The sequence below is a fragment of the Manihot esculenta genome, chromosome 15, assembly GCF_001659605.2.
Source record: "Manihot esculenta cultivar AM560-2 chromosome 15, M.esculenta_v8, whole genome shotgun sequence".
Classification (NCBI taxonomy): Eukaryota; Viridiplantae; Streptophyta; class Magnoliopsida; order Malpighiales; family Euphorbiaceae; genus Manihot; species Manihot esculenta.
In genome coordinates this window covers 12515270-12529617 of record NC_035175.2, presented here as the reverse complement: position 1 = coordinate 12529617, position 14348 = coordinate 12515270, and the positions used below count along the sequence as shown (strand labels likewise).

General features: G+C 34.0%; 1 protein-coding gene and 1 pseudogene across 1 annotated transcript; one reads left to right on the top strand and one right to left on the bottom strand.

Annotated features, from left to right (window-relative positions):
- Positions 1-550: 550 nt before the first annotated feature.
- LOC110602303 (heterogeneous nuclear ribonucleoprotein 1) lies at positions 551-4508 on the bottom strand. The gene is made up of 6 exons (XM_021739791.2): positions 4274-4508; positions 3566-3606; positions 3311-3474; positions 3088-3187; positions 2832-3001; positions 551-1457 (listed from the first exon to the last, which is right to left on the bottom strand). Exons 1-6 carry the CDS (start codon positions 4372-4374, stop codon positions 897-899), a joined length of 1137 nt encoding a protein of 378 aa, XP_021595483.1. The 5' UTR covers positions 4375-4508; the 3' UTR covers positions 551-896.
- Positions 4509-9036: 4528 nt separating this feature from the next.
- Positions 9037-14216, top strand: LOC110602020 (annotated as a pseudogene).
- The last annotated feature ends 132 nt before the right edge of the window (positions 14217-14348 follow it).

The window sequence follows — 14348 nt, the reverse complement described above, 5'->3', positions numbered from 1 at the left end:
CCGAGTTCACGAGTCTTAACGAAGCGAAAACTATAGAGTTTAAACTTGATTCGTTTACCAAACGAGCCTAAACATTAAGTACAAACTTGGCTCATTTAAAAATTGAGTCGAGTTCGATAAAGTTTAAGCTCTTATCGAATCGAATATCCAATAACTCATGAAGGATTTGGTTTATTTACACCCTTGGTTCATGTTTCCTATTCTCAATGAATCACTGATGTCTTTTTTTGTCAGATACGGCTGTGTATGGTCATGCGATGAAAATTTGGGCTTCCAGAAACAGCGAGTGAGACCCTCCCAAAGGTTTTTCTCCCTTTGCTTTAGATTTGGTGGCCTGGTTGGTGCGTGAATAGAACTTCCAGGTCACCCTTTTGGTCAGGTTACAAACTCTTGACGTCGGGTTTCCTCTTGTACCGTAGGCTTAGACCCATTTCTTTCTGGCCGTATGGGTTGTACTCGGATCTTCTTAGATTGGATCCTTGAGCCTTGCAATTCTCATATTAGAATTATATTATCATCAAAAGGAAGGGGGTGGGGGAAGAAGAAAATGTGAATAAAAAATGGGTAAATAACAATTCCCAATCTGTAATTCCAGGTGTTCTTTAACAATCTGAGTGAGGGTACATCACAATTTGTAGTTCATGGATGCTATTCAAATTAATTAAAAAAAAAAAAACGAGTTTCCTAGATTCCCTAGCATTGATAAGTTGAAAGGGGTGAAGAAAACGAAAAGATGATTGAACGCTAAGGTGTAAGAATCCCAGTCACCAACTTGCCAAACTAAAAGACCTAACAGCACAAATTACTGAATTGATAACTAGCTCAAACACTACAGTTTAGAAAACTTAGCCGTTACACTTTTTGGGTCCAAAACTCGTTCCATAACAGCCTTCCTTCTACCTCCCATAAGGATGGTATCTACTGCCACCCGCACCACCATATCCCCCTCTACTTCCATAAAAGGAACCTCCACTACTACCTCCATATCCACCCCCGAGACCAGTGTCATAGCTGCCTCCTCCATATCCCATGCCTGATCCACCACCACTACTACTGCCACCGCTGCCATATCCACCACCACCACCAATGCCACTGCCATATCCACCATAACCCTCACCAGGGCCACCATAACCACCTCGTAAATCATAACCCCTGGTAAAGCCTCCTCCATAACGACCTGAATATCCATAGGAGGGATCCCCTCTATAAGCCCCAATGCCACCACCTCCATATCCTCCATATCCACCAAATTCCCCCCCATTATATTCACTATAAGCGCTAGCTCTACCTCCATAGACTCCACCTGACCTATAAGCACCACCACCAAAGCTACTGCCTCCATATCCATCATATCCATCCCCATATCCACCCCCAAATCCAGGCCTTGAATCATTATAACGCTTAGAAGGCGGTGGTGGAGGGTTGGCCTTCTTTGGCTCAGCCTTCTTAATCTCCACCTACAAAAAGAAAGACATGTTGGTAAACAGAAAACATAATGCATAAACACATGTTTTTCTACAACAAAAATTACTTATAAGGAACAAATGAAATTGATTTACTCAATTTTCCCCTTTTTCCTTAGTGACCTAGCTATCTTCACAAGGGCCTATTACATATTACTCACAGCACATTGAAAACAAGCCAGCTGGACAGAAAGCATAAGAAAGTGCAAAATCTCAATAATATTCTAGCTTACTAATAACCCTTGAAAAAGGGAATACCACAAACTTGATTAGGCACATAAGTGTTTTCTTTATAGTAATAATTGGCATAAATGTCCATTACGCTTTCCTGCAGCATATTGAATTTCATTCACATGCACCATGACTCATCCATAAGCTTTACAGTCAAGATCCCAAGCATTTACCCTATCAATCATTTTGCTAATATTAATTGAGGACTTGATTTTCAAACCCATTAAAAAAACCACCCTCCAACTATCAAGTTATGCTACAGAAAAGATAAAATTGCTTAATTTTCAAGGGAAAAGATGTAGGGCATCATTAATGTGGACTGCATCACAGATATATGCTAGTATTAACAGGGTTGCGAAAGCTGAACTTTGCATCAAGTCTATATTTTTGGTCAAATCTTTATTTCCAACAGTCTCGATTAATTGAATCAAAACAACCAGAATCCATTGAAAGATCCACTTAAAAGTTAATTTGCCAAATTTGAGAGGAGGAAATAAAATTGAAGATAAGAAGTCAGAGGTCTTGTGGTCTTTGTGCAGTTCCTACATCTTCACCAGGATACTAAAATAAAGCGACAAAGAGACTGAGAGAGGGAGAGCCACATCAGTTTTCCAATGAGCTTTTCACCAGATTTTGTTGTTATTTGTCCAAATAAAGCTAAATTATAGGATTGTTTGATGCAACCAAGGAATTCAAAAAAATTCACAATCAAATACTCAAGAAGCTTAGGATTATATGTCACTCTTAATGTATTGTTTATTAGGGAAATTACAGAGTACTTTCTATTTATTTTGGAATTAAATGATTTATACATTAATTCACTTCAGAAAGTTGTTTGCCTCCAAGTAGACCCTTTTTTCTTTGGTTCTTCAGTAACAGCTTGGGTTCTCCAACGATGCATTAGTGCAAAACAATAAAAACTAATTGTTCTGTCAACTAGGTCTTGAAATAATCAAGTCACATTGTTGGAATAAAATAAAAGGAGTGTAAACAACAAACTATTATCTGGGCCACTTGCAAAGATATAACTACTATCTTCAAGAACCAAGGGAAGGGCAGGTGTAAGATATAAATACCATCTTAAGCAACTAGGTAAAACAACTAATTGTTGTTGCCATTAGCTGGATATCTGCTCACCTGACTTCCGGCTAACTCAAGCTTATTTCCTTTGGCCAAAAGGTCATCCACAGACTGCTCTGAGTCAAATGTAATAAATCCAAAGCCACGAGAGCGGTTGGTAGAGTGGTCCCGCATGATCTGGTGTTCAATAACCTCACCATATTGTGCAAAGAATTCCTTGAACTCATCTGCTCCATAGATCCATGCCCATTTATCAAATAACTAGCACCTTAGTGGTGACCAGAAAAATACAGCTGCAGAAAGGATACATTACCTTCAGTCACAGCTGCTGGAATTCCACCAACGAAAATCTTTTTGGTCTTGAAATCCTTAGATCCAATAGCTCCCTTTGGTATCGTTCGCTTGATCTCCACCTATGGAGTCCAAGACCAACCCAAAAATAAATTATCCACACCACGAAATGAAGATAAAAGTAGTCAATTTTAAGGAAAAAAAATAAAATGTTTAATTAACATTGAAATCAAACTTCACCCTACTTGTTTCCCATTAATAATATGTACATCCTGAATAACTTGATCAACAACTGAGGGATCTGCATAGGTCACGAACCCAAAACCACGGGGTTGTCCAGTCTTCCGGTCCTTCATTATAACAGAATCAGTAATTTCACCATATTTACCAAAGTGTTTGACAAATTGTGCTGCACAAAAAAGATTGAAAAAGAGAAGATTAAAAACCACAAATAGTTCTGAAATGAAACTGGTACCACTAGTCACTGAAGACAAACTAACCAGAAGTAGTCTCCCTGGCTAAGCCTCCAATGAAAATTTTCCTGTAGTAAAATCAAACAAAGCAATCAATTAGATATCTTAATTGAAGTTTCTCAAAGCATCCGACAACATCCAAAAAGAAAAAAGAAAAACAAAAGACACACAGAACCAATTGTAATAACTGATATAGTTGTAGAAACAAACACTTCTACGAAGTTAATGGGAGCACTGCAACATTACTAGTTATGCGTGTATCTAACAAGAATAATGAAAAGGGTAGCAAGAAATGCAAGAAACATCAGGGGAACCAATCACCAACATTAAAATTACTAATAAGAAATCAAACTCCCCCTTTCATTCCACGAAGTTACCATTTGAAAACAGAATGGAAGAAACAAATTCAGTACTTTCTTTTTCAGTACTTCCTTTTCTTTAGCGTCTAATTCCCTCAATGACAAAAGAACTTCTAACGCAAGCACCATCAGAGAAACCAATCACCAACATTAAAATTACTAAGAAGAAATCAAACTCCCCTTTCATTTCACGCAATTACCATTAGAAACAGAATGGAAAAAAACAAATACCCAACTTTCCTTTTTAACACTTCCTTTTCTCTAGTGTTAATTCTAGCAAAAGAGCTTCTACTACAACGGGCAACAATTTGCGTAAACATGCATCTTATTCTCTTAGATTTCCCAGGGAAACAAGCAGAAGCAAGAAGGAACCTACCCAGGACTAGCTCCGTCTCCAGTGTGAGATTGAGACTTAATCTCATCCGCGTTATGGTCGGCTTCTCCACCAGTAATTGCATCTTGGTCTTGCGGGTCCATGGCTTGCAGATTTAAAGGATGTTTACTGGAATGGTAAAGTAGAGAGCTTGGAAGAGGAGGAGGAGAAGAAACTCAAGCCCTAGAAAGAAAATTGGGAATTGAAATTAGGAGCGTTAGAAACTGGAAAGCCCTAAAAAAGAGTAAAACCTCTCAAGTTGATTGGGCGTTCGGGAAGAGTGTCCTTTCCCTGTGGGGCCCACCTTTATTAAATTGATAATTTCACATTTTTTAATCATGTTAACGTAAGGATTTAAAAAAATAATGTTACCTGCAATTTAGAAAATATTAATTACAGAAAAAAATTAGTATGTAGTTCATGTATTATATTATGTTAAAATTAATTAATTAGTTTTTATATTTTAAAAATATACTAATTAATTGTTATAATTTTAAAATTTAATAAAAAAAATTTCTGTTAAATTTTATTATTAATAAAAGATAAACAGAATTGATTTTTTAATTAAAATTTAAAATTATAAATATTAATTAATATATTTTTAAAGTATAAAGACGAATTAATTGTGTCAATTGAGAGATAGTTTAATTTGTTTTTCATTCTTAAAATATAAAAAATATATAAAATTTTAAATTTGAGTCTTCTCAATTATTGTTATTAGATATTAAAAAAAAAAAGACATTTCATAACGAGAAAAGAATGCGGTTATTTTTTGTTGTATAATTTATTAATTATATTTAAAATTTGTATTTTTTATATAAAATTTAATTAATTTTATTATATTATAAGTATTAAATAATATTTTTTTAATTATATTTTCTTTAAAATATAATTTAAAAATTCATAATTTTCTTTTTTATTAATAAGCATTAATAATATATTTACGATAATATCATTTCGTATTTATGAGAATAAATTCATTTTATAATTATTAATTTTATTCACACATAGTTAAAAATAAAAATTACATTATGTGTGTTCTTGTGAATTTATATTAAGCAAGACGATTGAATGATTAATATTTTGGCACGATAAGAATCTCGATGCTCGTAATAGAATTAATTGTTTTTAATAGCTGATTGAGAAATATGACTTCCAATTTAAATTTATTAAGCTATGTTTAATTTATCCCTTTAATATAGGTGGTATATAAATTTTTTTAAATTATGTATAATTTTTTTAAAATAAAAATTTTATAAGTTAATAAATAAATAATTTTATTTATTATAATAAAATTAATAAAAAAAATAATTAAACCTCTTCTTTAAACCTAACTTATTCTTTTCCTTTCTCTTATGGAAAACGATATGCGTAAATTGACTATCGATTAAAAAAAAAGAAAATGTTGTTATTTTTATTAAAAATTTTAGAGATATTATGATCGTTACTTATGATTTCTATATGGTGGAGATATTTTTCACATATAATTCAATCAATTTTCAGAATATGCAGATTTTTTGGCAGATTTATGGCATATTTTAAAGGGGTATCTGTAATGAAATTAGAGACAAAAATATATCTATTTCGATTTTTTAATAATATTAATTTTTAATTTCCCTTCCTCTCAACAAGATGATGATACTACGGTTTTTCTTATTCTCAACATGATATCTCTAATCAAACCCTGTGAATGTTAATTTGACAGGTAACAGTGAAGTGAAGTGGCTCATCCCGTCAAAGGTCGGGACAGCTGAAAGCAATGATAGTCCTGTATTGGGACTACCGAAAACTCGGCAATCCTTTGACAGTTAATGTATTTAAAGATTTAGTTACTAGTTACAAACCGGACATTTTATTTTTGATGGAAACAAAAGTTTTAACTCTCCGTTACTATTTGCTCTTTGCGACGGAATTTTTGCCTTTTAATGGCTGCATTTTTATGGATTGTTTGCAAGTGATTCAATTTTTTAAGTCTCCACGTTTAGATATTTCTAAATTGGGTTTAATTTTGAATGATTATAATCTTTTGTTAGACCATAGAATATAATTAATATTTCTATTAGATGAATTCATCGTCATGTCACTCTAACTGCTCATATTTTAGCTAAAAAATCTATTAAATATTATTGTCTCTCTATTTATAATGATATCTCTATTTTTTTTAATAAAATTTTATTAATAAAATCATTAGTTTTACTTTTAATAAAAATTATATCAAAATAATATTTTGTAATAATTAAAAATAGTTGTTATTTATAAATAATATGATATTATAAAATATTACTGACATATAAAATTGAATTAAATATTTTAAATTAAATAAAAAATATCGAGATGAAAAATGAATAAAATTGATTATTAATTTTAATTAATACATTTGAAATATTCAATAAAATTATTTTAAATGCTTCAAGGTGAATTAATAAAGTTAAGAAACGCAAGTCATCTCATAACACACCTTGCACTTGCATGTTAATTATTTTGCTATAGATAATTGATGTATTGTTCCGCATTTTATTAATCAGCTCAAAATAAAGCAAAAGTGAGCAATGGTAATTATTTTTAAATTTATTGATAATATTTATTTTTTTTTAAATTATATATAGATATATAATTATGCAAATATAATTAAATATAAAAATAAAATACTATTTATTTAGTTTTTATTATTTTTTTTAAGTATAACATTAAAACAGTAAGCAAGACAAAAGATCAATCCTTCCGTTATTTTTTTTTAGTAGCCATGGGAGCGAGAGCATGTTTCCATCTAAATTGAGAAATTGAATTGAATTAATTAATTTTAATTTAACGGTTTAATTAGTTAAAATATTTAATTTTATTTAATTAATATTTTTTAAATTATTTAATTTTTAATTTATTTTAATTTAAATATATTAAATAAATAAATAATTAATTAATTATATTATAAATTATTATATTAATTTTATTTAATTCTATCAACGGTTCACATTTAATATCTCTTTTTTTTTTTTTTATTCAATTCAATCAGCCGTTTAAATTTAAATGTATTAAATTTATAAATATTAATTTTAATATAATCGAATCAAATAAATTTTTATTAATTTAGTTCGATTTAATTATATTTTAATAATTTATTTAATTTAATTTTTAAAATTTAATTTTAAAATTTTTCAAATTCGATTTAATTTAAACTGCACATGTGAATTGTATTGATCTGGCCACCAATGAGTTTCTTTCAAATTCATTAGCGGCTCTCCATTTTTTTATTTTTTCTAATTTTCTTAAACTTTTCTAAGAAAATAATTTATTTTTTATTACTTAATTTTAATTTAAAAAATAAAATATATCAATAAAGGTATATATAAAATTTTTATTAAAAATTTTAAAATATGAAAAATAATTTTTTTAAAAGAGAATATTATTTTTTTAAAATGATTTAATTTTTTAATTAAAAAATATTTTTTATTAACTCAATTTTCTAAATATTTTAAATATTAAAAAATATAGAAAATATTTTTAAAAAAATATTTTCATAAAACAACTTTTTTATAACTTATATAGATAATAAGTTTTTGAAAATATGATATCATAAAAGGTTATTTATCGTGTAAAATTAAATAGGCGAATTGTTCTCCAAAATTTATTAAGAAAAATTAAAATGAACTTATTTTATATTACTTTCTAATGAAATTATTAAATTTTTCATGAAAAGAAAAGCAAGAGAAAACATCAATCCTTATTACAAAATTATTTACAAATAATATAAAATTTTTTATATAATTGCATATAGCTTTAGCACATTAATACATATAAATTTATAAAAATCGATGATCTGAGATCCAGAAAATAGAATTTTACCATAGGTTTTGTAAAACTGGAAAAAACTTAAATATAGAGAATAGTATTTCTCCTTTTATATGTTTCCTTTTATCTGCTAGTGACGTGCTAACCTGTCCCTGCTACGTTGATACGGACGTACGAGGGAATCAAATCTCTGCTCCATGCGTAACGGCCTTTGATTCTCCCTGTGCGTGTGTATAGATGGACCCACAAGGCAGATGAATGAATTTTTCTCCTAATTTCGAGCTGGACCGAAAGATAGGAATACAAATGGACTCAAAGGGATCGGCCCGTGGAGTAGTAAAGGCTGGGCCGACCTGGTTGAGAAATTCAGAGGGAGTCTGGTATCGAGGATCGAATGGGCCTGACCTGTCAGTACAGAGGATGTGTGGACTTTTGGATGATGAGCCTTTATCGCGGGCTTGGCCTTTGACTGGGATGAAAAAACCCAGCGGTCATAAAAAATTATGCAATATTATTTAAAATCATAAAAGCTAAATTATCAATTATGATTTTAGTGTAATCCTATAAAGTTCAAAATTAAAATCATTAAAATAACAGTAAATCTTATTATAATGCTTACTTAGTTTTAATAAAAAAAATATAATTTCTTAATTTCTAATTATAAAATTATATATTTGTAGCATATTAATTATACAATTTCAATTATAAAATAATGGTAGATCTTTCCCTCGGAGGCTGCAAAAGATTTTATATATATATATTATAAAATTGTATTTATAGTATATTGCATTTTTCATTTGACACGTGTGGAAGCGGATGATAGCATTCATGCAACACGTGGGGCTGGTGCTGGCACGCACTTGCGTGCACCGCAGTCCGCCTGCGCAAATATATCCAACAAGAAGAAGAAAAAAGGGCCGATCAGCGACTGCAGACGCGGTGGAGTGAGGTTGCCGCCGATAAGATAAGATTCTTTGGCCATGGACAAGAAAGAGATGAAAGAAGATACAATAGATTCCCACGAGGATAGGGGCAAGGCAGTAAGAGAAATTAAAGGTGTAGTAGATGATGAGCCACCGCATAAAATGGAGGACACTGATAAGAAATCAGTGAAGAGAACAACTGAGGAGGTAAAACGTCTTCCTCATCAGCAAGTTCCTCAGCCTGGAGATTTCTCCACAGAACTCCTCGAGCAACTCTGATTTCACCTTTCATCCAGTTATGAGGACCTTTTTTTTTTATTTGTTGCAATCCATTTTGTAGTTTTTTTTTTATTTTTTGGTTGATTGGGCTTCTGATTGGATTCCAACTGGATAATGGAAAGCTTAGTTTCATGTTAATCTAATGCCTTTCACTATTTCTCTTTAGTTTCTGGGTTACTGGCTAGACCACGACCACGATCACGATCACGATCACGATCATGATCACGATCACAACCCAAGTCTTGAATCATATCGAACAGCTGAAACATCTGAATCTTGTCGGACTAACTGAAGTAAATGTCTGAATCTTGTCGGAATAATTGAAATATGATAAGACTTGGTCGAGTATTTGGTGCTAACAATGTCAATGACAAGTTCGGGAGGTCCAAGAACAGAAAGAAAACAGTAAACAAAAACAAAGAAGAAAAAAGGGCGCCCCAGCTAAAGTAACATTCACTGCACCATCATCTAACTCAATATAAGAGAGGATTCAAGGGAGAGGGAGCCATTGAATGAGAGTCGGTAAAGCTTGAAGCTCCACAGAGCTACACCATTATAGCAGTAGCTTCGACCCTTGATGTGTCTGAAGCCGATGTCGTTTTACTCCTATAAACACCGCTGCAAAGCATCAAAATCAGTTTGAACGGATGACTTTTACGCCACGTCATCTACTGGCATTTGCTTTCAGCCTTCTCTGCAACTTTCGATCCTAATGCTAGCTGTCCTTCCAGCTCTTGGAGCTTCTTCTGGTGTTCGAATTTGAAGTTACAACAAAACAACGATCTTTGTTCGATCAAGGCTCAGACGGAAACGGAAACAGAGTCACAGAGACCCCAAGATGAACATGAAGCCAAGACCAATCATGGTTCTCGGGATCTTTCTCATCTCTCGCAGCTTCCTATAATAAAGTTTGAATCTTTTACTGATTTCCTTCTTATTGTAGATGGTTGTTTGCTAATGATGTGGGGATTTTCATTTTTCAGTGTCGTTTGTTGGACGGCTGGGGTTTTAATTTAGTTCTCTTGCTACTGCTGGTGCTCGCCAAGAGCGCTTACGTTTCCGAAAATAATCTCATGCCTGGTTTGTTTAAATTTGTTGTGCATTTGAAGAACTTTAATCTGGTGCCAAATAATGGAGATTTTTGAAATTCATTCTTCGACCTCGTTATAATTTTGTAGATTCTGCAAGTTCTATGATTTCTAATCATTGATATTTCAGAGGCAAATAGATTGGTGAATGACTTAAATAGCTTGAATCTGGAACTCAAGGACCCAGGCATGTATGTGTACTTTCAAATGCTTTAGTTGTATTTGCTCTTTTTTCAGTGGACTGTATGAAATTCTTAGCCATTTGCAGTAATCTGAAGTTTGAGCATATTTGCAAGTTCCTATATATTCTTGTAATTGTTAGAAGATACTTTAGGAACAAATTTGATAGAATTTAAAGTGAAAGAAATAAAAAGCAGCGACTGTTACTGGTACTGTATTGATACGAATGGCAAAATGCTTTAGTTGTATTTTCTCTTTTTTCAATGGAATGTATGAAATTCATAGCCATTTTTAGTAATCTGAAGTTTGAGAACATTTGCAAGTTCATGTATATGCTTGTAATCCTCTGCTCTCATTTCCATGCGACTTCTTCTGCATTTTCCTCTAACAGCTCAACTAATAAAAGCTGTTGAGTTCTGGACCTTCCCCTTCATTTCAAAAGTCATGACATGTCAATATATTGTCCGTTTCTATTCTTCATTCATAATACTCTTCTTACTTCACCTGAAAATTGTAGGAGAATAAAGGGAAGGTACTCTGGTAAAATTTGTACTTACCTTATTTTCTGTTTAATTGAAGAAAAAGTTGAAGAATCCTAGCCAGGTACATGTCAGATTTGGGCGCTGAAGTTAGTTGCCACAAATTCCATCCACCATGGATTCATCTTCATCCACTGCATTTCTTCTCTAGTTCTGATTCTGGGATGATGGGAAACAACTTTAGCTGTTTATCTTATGGTGTCCACACAGTTGGAATAATAAGATCACCTCGTGGTGATGCTATGGAAGCTACTGTCTTCGTGACACCTTACAATTTTGGAAAGAGTGATTCAAGTGAAACTTTATCATTGAGTGTTGCATACTTTGCATTTTTCCTTGCTCAGCTGAATTACATAGCTGGCCAAGGATATCATTTAGCTGATTGCTGATTCACAGCATGGTGAAATCATTTACTGGTTTAGGTGATGCATCTGTTGAAGACAATAATGTTTATATGTTAAAGGATAATTCTGTTGTGCAATGAACAAAAAAACTAATGGTCTTCGACATGCTGGAACAATGGCTGCTGCCCTGGTTTTAAAGGTTACAGATAGAAATGATCATTTCATTGAGGCAGGATTGAGACCCAGACCAACATACTGGTTTTATTTAAAATATAAAACCAAGACCATCAAAGTTGGGGTTAAAACTGCACAATCTTTCTCTGTACATCTTCACATTGAAGGATATCTTTTGGATGATCAATGTAAATGAATCCTAAAGCATTCAAAGGTTTGATATTTCTTCGAATACTTGTTCTATATCTCTTAACATCTTCTAGTAAGTTTGTGTCGATTAGAGTTTACGTGATTGCTTTTGCTCTTCTTGTAACTCCACTTCCCCTTGTCGCTGCATCCCTTCATGCTGATGCTAAGGATTTTGGTATGGGAAATTACAAACTACTCCTACAATCACTGCATTGAATGAACTAGACATCATTTTCAGATCATGGAAATGGCTCAGTGCAGGAAAAGAAGTCTTCGTCTTTCATGCATGCTGTTTCGTAGTTTTGGCTTAATGCAGCAAAAGAAGTGTCTTTCATACATGCGATTTCGTAGTGTTGTTGCTTCTCTGTTTCACTTGTCAGAAACATGGTCGGAGCCCGACAAACCAGTTTGTTTTCCATGTTTCACATTGGACAAAGGAGAATAAGCAATGTTAAAATCAGTAACCATCTCAGCTGTTTTCATTGGTTTGCTGCTCATGTCAGTTGTTAGCTTGGCTACAGCAGAAATTGGTGCATTAGTTATGGTGCCAATGTGTTTGATGCCTCAACCATTGAAGCTTGACATTAGAGCTGCAAGTTTTCGGAGCTGCTCGAGGGCTATTTGTAACCTGGTTTTTAGACTTTGTTGCATTGTTGACGTTGAAAGGTATATTTAAAGATCCTCGGAGCATTAACCTCGGGAACTTCTGGAATTAGATGGAGTCTCTTTGGACTTGGCAGTGATATTTACATCTACATAGGTATGGTCCACCTACCTATCTGGGTGTTATGCGTACACATTTTACTTCATTCTTGTTGACATGTTTTCTGATGATAACCGGCTCTGGATATACAGGTCCTGATTGACCTCGTGCCGTAAAGGTCGGATTTTTAACTCTACTGAGTTCAAACTTCACCTTAATAAACTGGACGGGATTTGAGTCTACTTCACATGTAAATTCAAACTTCACCTTAATAAACTGGATGGGGTTCGAGTCTACGCATAGGAGGGTCTGATGATATTTATTTTTCTTGCTCCGACCTTAATAAGCTAGACTAGATTCGAGTTTACGCATGAGAGGTCTGATCATGTTTATCTCTCTTGTTCTATAAGACAATAAGACAATAAAATTTATGACATTTAGGATCGTGTCCACGTGGCACTGGATGGAATTAAATGATTCTTAACGATGGAAAATGACTCAATATGTCTGTATGTACGGTCAAAGTGACTTTGATAAGAGGGAATAACGCAGGACGACGGTTAGTAAGTGGGAGATAAATCAGACTAACCTTAATAAAATACACATTGAGCCTACCTTTTATTAGATCTCAAAATATTAATTGCCATCGTCTATTGAGATTTTTTCATTATTGGAATTCTCATTCTCATTTCACCCACTGAGATTCACATGATCAAGCACTTATAAACACCTCAAAAGATCTGAGTTCAACTCAAAAAGGATTGCAGTTCTCATTCTCTAGCCCAACTGTCCCATTAAACCAATCACCAATATTGTTTAACCCATCACTGAGCTCAGCCCGAACTATGCCTCGAACTACTTTGTCTGACCAAAAGCTGCAAAGTATGGCTCTTCAGTTACAGAATATTGTCCAGTGACTGCCAGATATTGCAACAGAAAAGGTTCAGCACTCCGTTAAGTATACTACCTGTGGCCGAGGAGTTCAACGTCAATGAGCTCTAATCCACGTTAAACGATTAAGTTCCTCAACAAAATAATAGGAGAACAGATGACTGATGGAGATGGAAAGGCCAGTCGGAGAAACGAGCTGATAGCCAGAGTAAGAGGCAGAATAGTGAGGGAGCTCATTGAGAATGATGGGGCTAAGAGCTCCTTCTCCGAGCGAGTAGCGGGGATCAGAAGCATCCGGGACCACTCCAAACATCCTCTTGCACAACATCTTGTTCGTAGAGGCTGTGGTGGACTCAATAGTCATCTCGGCGGCATTCAATAACTTGTTGTCTGGTGCAGATGACAGGTGCTCCATTGCCTTTTTCTCTTTATCAACAGGGGGAGAAGGGGTTGCCCCGGCAGGTTTCAAGGTCCAGGTGCACTTAGCAGCCCTACCATCGATCATAGGTTCTGAAGTCCAGGCATGCTTGGGACTCTCGCCTTCGATCACGACAGCTCTCACAGCCTGGATAGGTGGAACGTTCAAAGGAGCAGACTCGGTGGTATCTTTCGAACTGCTCTCAGTTGACTAGCTGAGCATGATGGACTCCTTAGGAGTTTCCTTGGGAGCAGGAGGAGTTTTGGCAGGAGTCGACGCTTTAGCCAAGACCGATGTCTTAAATGCTATGGAGCGAGAGCCTCCTGTCGCAGGCACCAAAGCCAGGGAAGGCACAGGGGCAAGGGTAGAGCGACGAGCTGCAAATGCAGGTCTGCAGTTTGGAAAATCTCTCAGGTCACATTAGCTACAGATTTGTTGCCCTTGAAAGTGGCCAGAGTCGCCTTCATGTTTTTCCAGGACGGTGAAATTCTTGGGAAGCTTGATGGTGCCCATTGATACAGCAGAAGCTGATAAGAAAATATCAATCCAGTTAGAATTCGAACC

Coding starts and splice junctions, on each gene's coding strand:
- LOC110602303 (XM_021739791.2), bottom strand. CDS start 4,374: ATGGACCCGCAAGACCAAGATGCAATTACTGGTGGAGAAGCCGACCAT. Junction 3,002..3,087: donor TCCAGCAGCTGTGACTGAAG/GTAATGTATCCT, acceptor TCTATGGAGCAG/ATGAGTTCAAGGAATTCTTT. Junction 1,458..2,831: donor TTGAGTTAGCCGGAAGTCAG/GTGAGCAGATAT, acceptor TTCTTTTTGTAG/GTGGAGATTAAGAAGGCTGA.